We start from the raw sequence: 14,225 nt of genomic DNA on the forward strand, positions 1-14,225 counted from the left end.
CAGGACCGTGTGGATGAAGAGGTGGGCAACTCTCAGACGATGGTTCAGTGGAACGCGTCACAGACAAGAGTTTAACCAGGGTGCTGTGCACATGTATCCTCCATTTGTTATGTTGCAGTAAATCAGATGTACAAGCTAAGAGAGCTGTGATCTCCTATGTGCAGGGGTGACAACAAGGTCTGATCCAACTTTTGATGCTGAGAGGTCACGAGATATGAAGATTTACATCCCCTATGAGTCTGCAGAGATGTGTGTTACTCAGGTGTGTTTCACCATGGCACGAGTACAGTCTGTTTCAATGTACCACACACAAGTTACAGGGTGTATCATATGTTTCATGTTGAGTCATCTGCACAATGAAAGGCTTTTGTTGCTCACACTCACATGATTATCACTGTGAAGCTCATCAGATCATTAAAGATTATATAAATGGCATCATATCAACATCATTTAGTGGTTCGACAATACACACAAATTAACTTAATGCCTTCATTCTATTTTCCATTACCGTTTAACATTATCTTTTGCCCTTAACCATTTTTTGTTTGCATTTGAATAGATTGCCCATGATATAGAAGGACTCAAAAGAAAACATCTGGAGATAGTGAAGGAGCTGGAGAGCAGCTTCACGGCAACGGCAAGAGAAAACCAGGTCACAGTTTTGGATCAGACTTTTAAGATTTAAAGTGACAAATCGACAATGACACTGTTCTTGTGTGAACAGGAATCCACCACGGTCCGCATCAGATCTCATTACCAGCTCAAACTGAATAGCCTTAAAAAGATGCTACACCTTTATCAAGAAAAAGTGGAGAAGAAGAATGCTGACTTGGACAAACAAGTGACGGTTAGCAACGTTTACAGTTTCCTTCTGCATGTATATTATCCCATCTAGAAGTCTGAATTTACATTAAACCATCCTCTCCCTACACCCACATTGGAGTTCTTGTATTTTATATGATTGATGTGGTAACTGTTCTTTTTCTTAAAGGCGTTGTCTGCACAGAACAGGCAGCTGCTGGAGGAACAGAGAGCCGAGACAGGGAGGAGCAAAGAAGAATCCTTGCAGTGGCAGAGGGAAAAGGTTGGGCTTGAAACTTGGCAGACTTCACAACTGCACATTGTATTGCATGACTAACCACAGGTCGCTGCTCCCTCTGGTGGTGTAATTTGTGCACAGCATGGCCAATAAGAAAGTAATTAATTTATTTATTGTTGTGTTTGTCCTTTCAGAGCAAAATTATGGAAATGTTTTCAAATAGACTGGACGTGCTGCACCAGCACCAGGCTTCAAGTGAGTGGTTTTAATCGAGGAAACTGAAGGGATAAAAGGAGGATATTCTTTGTACTTTAAATACATTAGTGCATTGAACATTTACCAATCTTGAGCTATTATTTGTCATTTATATTTTCATGCATTTAGCCAATCGTATTGTTTCTCTACTATTTTGGACTACTTTATTGTATCTAAAGCACTACAGGAACTGCAGATGGCCCGGCAAGAAGTAGCAAAAGTGCAAGAGATGCTTGTCCAGTCAGCACAGGCCCAAGAAGTCAAAGAAGCCGAAACCTCTGAGAACAAAGAGGTAAGTTATTTCTGTCCAATTCTTGTAAAATTGTGTTCTGTATTGATGTTATTCATATTTATCTGTTTTGAATAGGTCTACAAGCAGAGGTAGGTAGAGTTAGCATCCAAAAATTATCTTAAGTAAGAGTAAAGTTAATAGAATAAAACTCACGTAAAAGTACAAAGTAGTCGTCCAAGAAATTACTCAAGTAAGACCAGGTTTATTTTAAGTTAATTTAATTGGAAGGATTGTCAACATGAAGCTTTTGTCACCTTTTGTCAAAGTAGATTTATTCAGGGTAGGAAGAGGAAACAAAACCTTTTTTTACTATTTTTAATACTCAAGTTCGAGTAAAAGCCGAAGTACAATTTCTTGAAGAAATTACTTGTGCACATGTATCAGAGTAGAGTGCTACACTACAAATATTTCCTCATGTCTCAGGTTATTTTTTTACAGGGCTGCAAAGAGTCAAATACTCCAATAGAGGGCGCCAAACTCCGCCTCGAGGAGTTAAAGGAAAGTCTGTACAAAAGGGAGAGGGAGATAACTGAGCTGCTGGAGTCTCAAAGCCCTTTTCCACCCGTGCCTTTGCCATCATGCACTGTCCTACTGTCCACTGTCATCCAAAAGGTGTCCTTAAACTGGTGCACATTTAGTTTGACTTACAATCCGACACACTTTTTCATTGAAATTGTTATTATTTTCTTGCTTGCTTCTCCAGGCTAATGCTATTTGTAAAGTCACTGAGGAAAGCAAAGCACTTTTAGCCAAAATGATTGAAGAAAATCAAGTTTGTCTGAAAGAGGCCCAGGACAAACTCTGCAAACTAGACTCAGAGGGAGGAGATAAGGACAGGTGAGACTAGAACCACTGAAAGCTGCTTCTTTGTTTGTGTGTTTTAATCTAGTGTCTCCTTTTAGGTCAGAAGATTACGAGTCACAACTCTCTTTGCTTCAAGAAACCGTGAGAGAGTTGGAGGTTTCTCAGTTGGCTTTGTTCTGTATCAAAACACGACAAGTGCCTGCCATTAGTGGTAAATTAAGACCTTTAAATGCAAGTGTTGGGTGCATAGAGCGTTGTGGAGATTGTAAGGTCATTCACCCAACCAATACTATGCACAACTGGCAAAACATAAACTTATGTTGTAGTCTGGACCCACCGTAGTCCTCAATAAGTGCAGAAAGATATCATTGAGTAAAGGGTTAGTTCAATAACGTTAGAGCGATCTAACCATTATTTGTTTGTTTGTTTGTTTGTTTGTTTGTTTGTTTATGCTAGAGTGTGATGCCATATCTGAACTGGAGGACATTTTGGGACAAGGGACAGTCCAAACCTCAGAGGGAATTAAAAGCTTTGCTGAGAAGTTTGTGGTGCTCCAGGACCAGGTAATCTATTTATTTATTATTTTTTTTACCAAGACAATTAAGATATATATATGTGCATTTCTGCCCAGATGCAATTGGCGAAAGAAGAAAAAAAGAAGATAATTGAAAACTACACATCTGAAAGGACATTACGAAAGAAGTATTACAATATGGTTGAAGACCTGAAAGGTAGATATTACATAGTGTTTTCCTAATATCAATATATTTATATTTATCCGTTATTTACCTATTTACCCAGGTAAAATCCGAGTGTTTTGTCGTATTCGCCCTGTGAATCAGACAGAAGCTGCTCAGGGCAGTGCTGTTGTTGTGGAGAAAATGGATGATTATTCAGTAAATGTGGAGACCCCGAGAGGACCCAGGGAGTTTCAGTTTGACCAGGTGTTTAGTGCTGAGGCCACTCAAGAGGACTTGTTCCAAGATGCCAGCCGGTGAGACCACTTCAAATATATAGGTTTCGATATTGGAAATGATATATACACATGCGGCCTTTACGTACATATCACATAAGCATATCATTATCGATATTATCGATATTGATATTTTTATATTTGCTTTTTGACCCAATATTTTCAAATAGCTTTATGCCTTAAAGGTGCCATAACATGCTTTTTTTCACGTTTCGTAGTCTATCCTAAGTGTATAATTGATAATAATAAGTGTTGTGCAACACCCTTAACATAATAGTTAAGAAATATCACCCAGACCTTGGACCCCCTCACCAACCCGGAAATGCAAATGGCTTGGTTTGATATTCGCCCCCACCCTTGCGAAGAGCGATCTGGCTCCCCCGCCCAACCCGTGACGTAGTCTCAGAGCGCGTGTGTGCCCCACCCACCCGTGACGTAGTGTGTGTCCCACAGCTGTCTGCTCGGCGATGCGCCGCTCCGCTCGACTGAATGAGAAACGATAGAACTTCAGATCAACACTACTTTGAGACTAAATAAATCTGGTGTTTATTCTACAGCGTGCGCAGAACAGATATATCTATAGATCTATATATATATATATATATAAAGTCTTATGTCCATCGCGCTCTTATTTCCTGATTTTTCGGTATCGGATAGAACTTCTCTCCGTTTATTTTCCCAATTGCTGCATCAACTGCCACATAAACCTTCACCATTGTGATAATAGTAAAGAGTGCGATATCATTAATGAAGTTTTGGGCCTCTTTGAACTGTGTTTCGTCGTAAATCAAAGCAGAAAAACTCAGGGGCTTGTATGGGGAGACAAGCCTGGAGCAGCGCGGAGCCGGGGGGAAGGGGGCGGGAGGCGGCAGGCGGGGGGGGGGGGGGGGGGGTGTAGAGGGGGGAGGGGCGATGGTGACGCGTGCCTGTGGTTATGACGCGGTCTTGCCCCACCGCCCGTCAGTTTGGAGATTCGAGGAAAGGAGATAGTCTGTAATATAGCTAAACACTGCGGGAATCAATCAAAAAAACACTCTGGGTACATATATGAAGCACAAATAGCAATGTAAGAAGGTTAAAAGCTCTGAAAAGTCGATTTTGCATGTTATGGGACCTTTAATATATTACCGTAGTCAAAATAGAAATTTAATGGAGCAAAACTGTGTTGAAAGCAAGGCTAAATTCAAGGCTACTATTTTAATAATAAATCTCTAGGATTCATAAAAATAATGTTCATATTTACTATTGTGAGCATCTAATTGTGTCTAAATGTTTGGCTCATTATTGGAAAAAGGAAATGGGTCAAATCCATAGAACAATTCTCCCTCTACTAGTACAATATTTAACTGTAATCAGTAATCAAAATGTGTTAGATTTCAGATTATGAAGTGCTACTGTGGTCTTGATTTGGATTAAAATATTTCCCCCAGGTTGATTCAGTCTGCCATAGATGGCTACAACGTTTGTATTTTTGCATATGGCCAAACCGGCTCGGGAAAGACCTACACAATGGTTGGTGACAGAGAAAGGAAGAACTTAGGAATCATGCCAAGATCCTTTAATGCCATTTTTGATATAATAAACGAAAACAACACCAAATTGAGCTTCAAGGTACAAATTATTCACTCTCCACATTTAACTAAATATTCCAGTACATACCACTTGTACTTCTCTCTCAGGTGTCTGCTTACATGCTGGAGCTGTACAATGACCGGCTGCAGGACCTCTTTGTTAGTGCGGGTGGAGAGGGTCAGGCCCCGGGCAAATGCGTAGAGATCAAGAGGAACAAGAAGGGAGTAGTGTTCGCCCAGGGAGCAGTGACCAAAGAGGCGTCCAGTGCCCAGCAGCTCTATGCACTGTTTCAACAGGCCTGTGCCAACAGGCACATCGCAGCCACCAGTAAGTGCTCTCTAGGGCAACAGCCTCGGCTCAAACAAAGACATTTGCGTTTTATACAGTTTGACTACAGTTACATATAAAGCTGAAGTACTCAAAAAGAAAGAGTTTTGGGGTGAGAGCTCTTTGGCCGTGTAACAGAGGTCCACCTTGTTTCACTTTTGTGTATGAAAAAGCAGCTCTAAACACAAAAGATCATGCATGTGGATACTAGCCATGTGCCAAAGGGTTTGTGAGGGCTTCAAACTAGATATAAATACTTACTTCCTTATGTCACTGTCTGGAAAATTAGAATCAGAATCAGAAAAGGTTCATTGCCATTGTCATTGAACACAGTTGGTAAACATAGGAACTTGTTTTGGCGTTAGGGTGCAACATAAAACAATGAATAATAAAATAATGATAATAGCAAGGTCAGAATTAAATAAGACATGCACAAATTAAGAATTTACTAATAAGACAGAGTAGAAATAAACTTGGTCTCAGTATATACACAGAAAGGGAGGTGGACCGGCTGGTGAACTGGTGCAGTGGTAACAACCTGGAGTTCAATGCCCAGAAGACAGTGGAGATGATCGTGGACTTCAGGAAAGCCACAGCCCCCCAGCCCCCCCTCACCATCACAGACTCTCCCATCTCCACTGTGGACTCCCTCCACTTTCTCGGCACCACCATCACCCAGGACCTCAAGTGGGAGCTCACGATCAGTTCCCTCATCAAGAAGGCCCAGCAGAGGATGTACTTCCTGAGGCAGCTGAGGAAAGCCAAGCTGCCAGTGCAGATGATGGTGCAGTTCTACACGGCTCTGGGACGTGCAGGTCGGATCACAGCAGACCCTTCTCACCCTGGACATGGACTATTTGAGCCACTCCCCTCAGGCAGGAGGCCACTCCCCTCAGGCAGGAGGCCACTCCCCTCAGGCTGGAGGCCACTCCCCTCAGGCTTGAGGCTACGGTCCATCCGGACCAAAAACTCTCGCCATAAGAACAGTTTCTTTCCCTCTGCCATTGGACTCATGAACACTTCTTAAATCACTCACTGCACTGTTCACTTTCTGCACTACATATGTATATCTGTCCAACTGTAAATTTGTGTACACATTAAGCCTATTTTTTATTTTTATTCTTACTTATTTTTTATTTATTTTTATCTGATAGCTTATTTTTATGACTTATTCATTGTTCATTGTTTTATTGTTTGTGTTGCATCAATCACCAAGACAAGTTCCTATGTTTGTGAATTTATTTATTTTTTTCATTGGCAATGGCAATAAACCTATTCTGATAAATCTATTCCGAAATAGCGCAGAAAGTGGTAGGTAACCCAGCTTTAACTCGTATATTTAGGTTATAATTTGCACTAACATGCTTCACTATTAAAGACAAAAGTCAACAATGTCCATAAATCTTTATGGACATTTTATTTTATGAGAATACAATATTCACACTTTGTAGCAAACTCAACTCAATCTGGTCCTTCAAAATTATCCCGCTCCTCCTTACCATACTCACTGTTACTTTATTAGTTTTGCCCTGTGTTTTCTGCCAAGAGATGAATCTAGAGAGCTCTCGATCTCATCTTATTGTTGGCATCAAAGTTGAGAGCAAGAACCTGACCAATGGGAGCATCAGCACTGGAAAACTGAGCCTTGTCGATCTAGCAGGAAGTGAGAGAGCAGCCAAAACAGGCGCTAAAGACCACAAACTTAAGGTTTGCTCTTCGGATGCTGTAAATATGTTTTGTGCTCCTGCTCGGTCAACAAATGTGATCTTTTTGTAGGAAGCCAATTCTATAAACAAGTCTCTGAGTGCCTTGGGAGATGTGATCTCTGCCTTGTCCTCTGAACTGCCCCATGTCCCCTATAGGAATAGCAAACTTACACAGGTAAATGCATTACTATTTGTGGTTCTTTTTATATATATATAATTTGTAATCAAACATAATGATAATAATAAAGTATTGGTAATTGTCTTGGCAGATCATGCAGGATTCACTTGGGGGCAATGCCAAAACCCTGATGTTTGTAAATATATCACCATCCGAATACAACCTCGATGAGACACTAACTTCACTGATGTAAGGAGCTAAAGAAGATTTTTAGTAAATCCCAAACACTAATTAATGTTCCTTTAATCTTATAGCTATGCAACAAGAGTGAAAGCCATCACTAACAATTCTCAGAGATTTATGGATTGCAAAGAGATAGCTCACCTCAAAGAGGTGACAGATTTATACCTGATATTTCAATGCCAGCTAATTTTTTTATGTATCTAATTATCTAATTTAGTTTTTTTCTTTCCCATTCTATCCCTCTTATGCAATCTGTTTTGAAGATAATCTCAAAACTAAAAGCTGGACAGATTGTGGAAGAGGAAGATATTTGAAGTTCCTGCAGAGAAGATGTCAACAGAATTAATTGCTCCTGACTGTTACATTTCAGGATTTCAGAACACTCCTGGGCAATGCACGTGTTCCAAGATGCTGCTTTATTTAGTCTACAAACAAAGGTATTAAAAAAAGAGCAGTCCATGTTACGCAACACTAACAGAAAACTACTTGGTCAGTCTCTTTTGCATATAAAAATAGCTAGGCTTTGACTTGTCATGCTAATGTTCTGTGAAGAGTTCTTTGGTCAGTTTTTGTACCACTAATTACCGTAAGTTCTAGTGGTTGTAAAATCCCTGAGCAAAGAGCATTACTTCAGAAAAAAAGGCAGTATTTTTGGATTTGTCTCTCCTTAGCATACTTCTATTTGCATCCTTTGTATGATGCTTGAATGGTACATTTTAGTACAACAGTTAACAACAAGCAAATGAAACATTTTGCTCATCCCACATCTTCATTTATTTGACATTCATAAAAAATATACAACAAAAATAACAGGTTAGATTATTAGAGAGTCTGCTGAAGATTATATTTTATTTTGTAAGATATTTGTAATTTGTACATGGTCCCTGACAAATAAAGAATAAACTAATTGACATAATAATAAATGAATAAGGATTCTGGCATTTGTTGTTGATGCAGCCAAAGTGTAGTTCTGCATTTTCAGTTTTTAAATGAGGATTCATTAGAGAGGTTGCATTAGTAAGTAATTATCAAAGGAACAAGTGCATTTCCAACTCCAGATCAAATAGGCCCAGACAAAGTTATATGATTACATTGTTGTAGGGCAGGCATGTCCAAACTATGGCACGTTGTATTGTAAAATTGGAAACATTCAAGCATTTTGATGTTATACCAATCTAATACTAGTGATCCATGTCAAAAGATTCAAAAGATTCACTTTGTCATTCGACGAATTCAACATTGTCAGGTTGTGGCCCTCTGCTCCTTATAAGTTTCAAAATGCGGCCGTCAGTGAGGTAAGAAGGTACAGTTTGACCATCAGGATTTTGCTTTAGGGTCGTGTTCTATTATATTTTAGCTGCTTTCAAATCAAGAGCATAAGCAGTCTAATACAACTGTATTTTGAATTGAACTTTATCCTGCTGTGGTTTGACAGTATCAATCGTCAAGCTTACATAATATCAACTTAAGTTAACTACTAGGCCTTTGTGAACCAAAGTTGGCCCAATGGGAGTCTTAAAGGAGCAGTGCCTTGTGTCACAGCAGCAGGTAGTGTATATAAAGCAGCTCCGACAGCTTCAAAAAGAGACTGAGAGTGCGGAGGGACACAGCTCTATTATGCACGTAACAGGACTTCACCAGACCGACGGGACATCAGCCCCCAAAGGTAACTCACTTTGCCAAAACTTGAATCGTCCAACTTCATTCAACAATTTTAGTTTCTGCTGACTTTTTTTAACGCATGAATTAAATAATTATGTTTGCGTTTTCCAGAGAGACTGTTAGAGCAGACTCATCAGCCAGGCTCTGAAACTGGATCCAAAAATCCACTTTGTACTAATTCTCAACCAATAGACTATCCTGTCTCACAGCCTATGCCCATTCAAGACCTAAAAATCCAGTACACTAAGGCAAGTAACTTCAAATCATACAGAACTCTTGTATGCAAATCCGTCCATTTACATAAGATATTTTATTTGTTCAGTTTATTGATTTATTTATTTGCATTTTTTTTTTTTTTTAATATATCATAAATGTACACCGAAGCAAAAAGAAGAAATCTTGCCATCTTTCATTTTGTTCCAGTTATTTGTCAATAATGAGTGGACTGAGTCTTGCAGTGGGGGGAAAATTCCTGTGTTTAACCCTGCGACAGGAGATCTACTCTGTGAAGTGGAAGACGCCGGTCCTGTAAGTTTGTTTGATTACGTTTTCTACCGTAGTATATGCTCATTTCTTATCCCGATCCAATCTTATAGGAAGATGTGGACAAAGCTGTTAAGAGTGCTAGAGCGGCCTTTCAGATGGGGTCAGCATGGAGATGCATGGATGCCTCAGACCGTGGACTCCTCCTCAACAGACTGGCAGATTTGGTGGAAAGAGACAGGCTTTTGATTGCAGTAAGGAAAATATGGTTAAAAAATACTCCCTGAATAACTAGTGACATTGACACCCGTGTGTTGTCTGTAGACACTTGAGGCCCTGGACAGTGGCAAAGTGTTTCTGATGGCTTACTTTGTAGACCTGATGGCTACAATCAAAACATTAAGATATTATGCTGGTTGGGCAGACAAAATCCACGGCAAAAACATCCCCGTAGGTAAGTGAGCTTTTACTTTTTTATCTTCAACCTGTCTTTGTTCATGAAAGCACATTACACATTACATTACAGTTTTAATGAAGGGTGTTGATGAATGTGCATTATTTCACTGTTGATGTCATGTTCCAAAAAATTAATACACTCACAAATGACCTAATGTTTTGTGTTGTATATGTTTATTTTAGAAGTGTATTAACACTATTGATCACATTCTTAGATGGTGAATATTTCACATACACACGACATGAACCCATCGGAGTGTGTGGACAGATAATCCCAGTGAGTAATGTGCTTGATTTAATACTGTAGAATGCTTGCTTACTTCTTACTTAAAATCTGTTCTCATATAAAGAAAATAGAATGTGGGCTTAGGTTAAGGGCAGAAATAAGTCAATCAATTGCTCTAGCGAAATAATTATTCTCTTGAAATAATGATAAACTAATTTAGTAATCGAATAATCATGAATTGGTCTATACATAGACTCCAACAGACGCCAGAGAAGACGTTTTATGACCAGACAAAGACGTAATTACATCAAAATGAATGTAAATGTTGAAAATGTTGTGTATTTTTTAAGTTTACTACAAATTTGGTAGGAAATCTATTGTTATTCATCAAAACAGTAATCACTAGACTAATCGATTATCAGATTGTTGGTCGCTTGGGTACTTCAGAATTGAGTTGATTGAAAACACAAACAGGCTTAAGTTATCAGCCTAAAACTAAAGCAGCTCCAATAGCAGTGCCTCAAAGTGCTCACTGAAATATGTGTGCATCTCAGTGGAACTTCCCGGTAATGATGTTTGCATGGAAGATTGCTCCGGCTCTGTGTTGTGGGAACACTGTAGTCATCAAACCTGCTGAACAGACCCCATTATCAGCCCTGCACATGGCCGCTCTCATCAAAGAGGTACTTTCTTCTGTTATTAGTTTTTTTCTCTCTCCCACGATAAAAGACAGTAGATCAAAAGCTTTCAAAATTACAAAGTGATATTATGTATGCTTAAGGGGAGGGGGGGAACACATTGGTTTTCTTTGTTTAGGCAGGGTTTCCTCCTGGGGTCGTGAATGTGGTGCCAGGCCTTGGGCAGACAGCAGGTGGCGCCATTGCACATCACATGGACATAGACAAAGTAGCTTTCACTGGATCTACCAAAGTCAGTATTTTATTCAATACCTCCAACACAACAAAAACACTACTGCTTGTGTTTTTAACCGTTTGTAATTTGTTGCCAGGTTGGAAAACTAATCCTAAAGGCGGCTGGAGAAAGCAATTTGAAAAGAGTTACACTAGAGCTTGGAGGGAAAAATCCAATAATTGTTTTTGCTGACTGTGACTGTAAGTAGGCTGTTTGGGTTTGTTTTTATTGGAGAACATGTCTTGAATTGCAGTGGTGTACAAAAGCACAAATGTAAAAGTAACTTTTTTGGGTATCTGTACTTTACTTATACTTCTATTATTTTACTTTTACTTACACTTGAAAGCAGGTATATGTACTTTTTACTCCTTTAAAACATTTTTTTAACGTAGAAAGTGCCATTCATTTGTTTTAGCATTATCTTCATAGTGACATTCTGCACAAAGGTTTTGAGTTCAAGTACTGGCTTTGAGCAAAAATATATATTTAAAAAATGCACACATATTGATTGGATTTGTATGTGCTACTTTTACTTTTACATGGGTAATTTTTGCTCCTGTGTCTGTACTTTTATTTAAAGGTGGAATGGACGATTTTTTTCAGCAATTTTTTTTATCATATTTCCTCGTGGCGTGGATAAATCATTAGTCCTGCCACGTATCAATCATAAAACGCACCTATCGCTCACCTGCAGCCGCGTGCGGTTCGTCCCCACGTTTCCACGTGCCTAAGCGCATGGATCTATCATAATATAGTTCCCTCAGTGTACGGGGCAAAATGAAGACGGAGAAAGACAGTTCGAGCTGACGCAGAAGTGGACATAAATCTACCGGAGACGAGCGATACGATGCGCTCCGTTGCGCTAATAAACAAACGCACGTGTGTGTTGTATCAGTCCGCACGGGGGAGTGCGCATGCGCACTTCCGTCTGCCTTCTCAAATCGCCGAAAAATCGTCCATACCGCCTTTAAGTAACAAAATTGAGTACTTCCACCACCACTGTTGAATTTAGTTTTAGAAATGAGTTATTTGTTGTTTCTAGTGGAGTATGCGGTGGAGCAGGCCCACAGTGGTCTGTTCTTTAACCAGGGACAGTGCTGCCTGGCCGGATCTAGGGTCTATGTCGAAGAGTCCATCTATGAGCAGTTTGTCCAGCTCAGCGTGAAAAAGGCCAAGACAAAAATCCTGGGAAATCCACTGCTACAAGGAGTCGACCAGGGACCACAGGTACAGTAGTAGACTGTTGTACAGTATGCCTAGTTCAACAATGTATCATACCAAACGCTGACAATCTGTTGGGTTTGATCTGGTCCAACTAGATTGACCAGAAGCAGTTTGATAAAGTGATGGCATTGATAGAGAGCGGAAAGCAGGAAGGGGCTGCGGTGGAGTGCGGTGGGTCTGCATGGGGCCAGCACGGCTTTTTCATTGAACCCACTGTGTTTTCAAACGTGACAGATGACATGCGCATCGCCAAAGAAGAGGTGAGTTATCCTGCACAAAAAATATAGTAATAATTTAAGCTCAAGAATATTTTCCTGCTCCTCTTTGCAGATATTTGGTCCAGTGCAGCTTTTAATGAGTTTCCAAAACATCTCAGAGGTCATTGAGAGAGCTAATGCCACACAGTATGGTTTGGCAGCAGGAGTGTTCACCGCTGATATCGATAAAGCCCTCGCAGTCTCTTCGGCCCTGCAAGCCGGCACAGTGTGGTAAGCTCGTTTGCAGATCTGTCATATGTAATCAAAATGCCGTCACACAACTAACGGGTGCAAATAATTGTGATGCATTGAATAGGGTAAACTGCTACAATGCCATGAGTGCACAGTGTCCCTTCGGTGGCTTCAAAATGTCAGGGAATGGCAGAGAGCTGTGAGTATTGTGTGATGTCTTTTTCACTTACTCAACAGGTTTGTGATTGATTGAATATGTTTGTATTTCATTTCAGGGGAGAATATGCCCTACACGAGTTCACAGAGGTCAAGGCAGTGACAATCAAGCTGTTTCAAAAAGTCTTCTGATTCTAAAAAGTCCATTCATATTCGGTTATGTTTTTAATCATATATTTGTTTTGTTACTATTTGTCTTTCAATAATAGCCTTGTGGTGTACAATAACTTTTTCTTTATACATTGATTTTTTTGTTGCATTTCCGTTACGAGTTACTAAATGTTTAAGAGTATCTATACAATGTTACTTTAGTTCATATGTTCATTATATAAAACTCATATGGACAGTGATTGGAAATTTGAAAATTCCAGTACCTATATACACACCTTGTATTATTGAATGAATATGTTTTGTGTCTTGAGTGTGACTGGCAGTTCATATGTGGATGATTTTGTCGAATAAAAAAGCAAGTTCTATTTTTCTGACAAATTGTTCTTTTAATTGAAATCATATAGAAAAATATAGTACAAGACTATGTACAAACCTGTATGAACCGATAAACTGATTCCAAATGAGAACAATACCACATTTACATCACAACACTGTGCTTTTCTGTTATATATTTTGATTCTGCTATTTACAAAAATGACAATTCTTGAAACGGTGCTAACCCTAACCACTATCACAGTCTAGAACCGCTATAGTTTTATAGTCGGTATACTATGGTACCATTTGCTTTAGATTGTAGTTGCATTAGCATTCTCAATGCCATGGTATAACTCGCTCTAATTTCTGGGCTTGTCCACATGAATTAAAAACAAGCACATTTTCCCTGTTAGCAAAGATAAACAAAAGTTAAATTAGCTTGAGAATGTCACGCCATTATTCAACTCTAAAGACTCGATTGTTGTCAGTTTATATATATTTATATTATATTTATAAGCTACTTTGTTTACATCTTTCTTTTGTTGCAGCAACAGCTAAAAATAATAATAAACTGCATAGACCATGATCTTTTGCTACATGTCAGTACAGACAACCTGAAGAAATAAAGGTTTTAAGCACTTTTATCTCTTAATTCTTTGAGATATGACTGTTTCACACAAACGCTTGTCAAGGCATTGTAAAAGTTTGCCTCTCCACATTATCTCAATAAATATCGTACCATGAAATTAATGTTTTTATTATGAGATTAGCATAGCGGTACATCCCTACAAATGATAAGGTTCAACATTTGTGGATTTGTATTTTGGATATTTATATCTTCT

General features: G+C 39.2%; 2 protein-coding genes across 2 annotated transcripts; both read left to right on the top strand.

The window, feature by feature from the left end:
* The first annotated feature begins 179 nt into the window (after window positions 1-179).
* LOC140347413 (uncharacterized) lies at window positions 180-7,778 on the top strand. The gene is made up of 19 exons (XM_072433852.1): window positions 180-262; window positions 560-652; window positions 725-847; window positions 992-1,084; window positions 1,234-1,294; window positions 1,474-1,586; window positions 2,025-2,198; window positions 2,290-2,423; window positions 2,489-2,601; window positions 2,847-2,953; window positions 3,022-3,121; window positions 3,192-3,384; window positions 4,794-4,974; window positions 5,043-5,262; window positions 6,809-6,969; window positions 7,039-7,143; window positions 7,238-7,335; window positions 7,401-7,479; window positions 7,593-7,778. Exons 1-19 carry the CDS (start codon window positions 215-217, stop codon window positions 7,641-7,643), a joined length of 2,247 nt encoding a protein of 748 aa, XP_072289953.1. The 5' UTR covers window positions 180-214; the 3' UTR covers window positions 7,644-7,778.
* A 1,141-nt stretch (window positions 7,779-8,919) lies between these two features.
* On the top strand, window positions 8,920-13,189 carry LOC140347168 (aldehyde dehydrogenase 1A1-like). Its single transcript, XM_072433517.1, has 14 exons — window positions 8,920-8,995; window positions 9,103-9,239; window positions 9,415-9,519; window positions 9,588-9,728; window positions 9,799-9,928; window positions 10,146-10,207; window positions 10,711-10,839; window positions 10,973-11,086; window positions 11,166-11,268; window positions 12,111-12,295; window positions 12,388-12,552; window positions 12,623-12,780; window positions 12,866-12,940; window positions 13,017-13,189. Exons 1-14 carry the CDS (start codon window positions 8,947-8,949, stop codon window positions 13,087-13,089), a joined length of 1,626 nt encoding a protein of 541 aa, XP_072289618.1. The 5' UTR covers window positions 8,920-8,946; the 3' UTR covers window positions 13,090-13,189.
* Window positions 13,190-14,225: the final 1,036 nt, after the last annotated feature.

Source organism: Eucyclogobius newberryi, unplaced genomic scaffold (assembly GCF_026437365.1).
Source record: "Eucyclogobius newberryi isolate DKJ021-1_F unplaced genomic scaffold, fEucNew1.0.hap1 SCAF_6, whole genome shotgun sequence".
NCBI classification, from domain to species: Eukaryota; Metazoa; Chordata; class Actinopteri; order Gobiiformes; family Gobiidae; genus Eucyclogobius; species Eucyclogobius newberryi.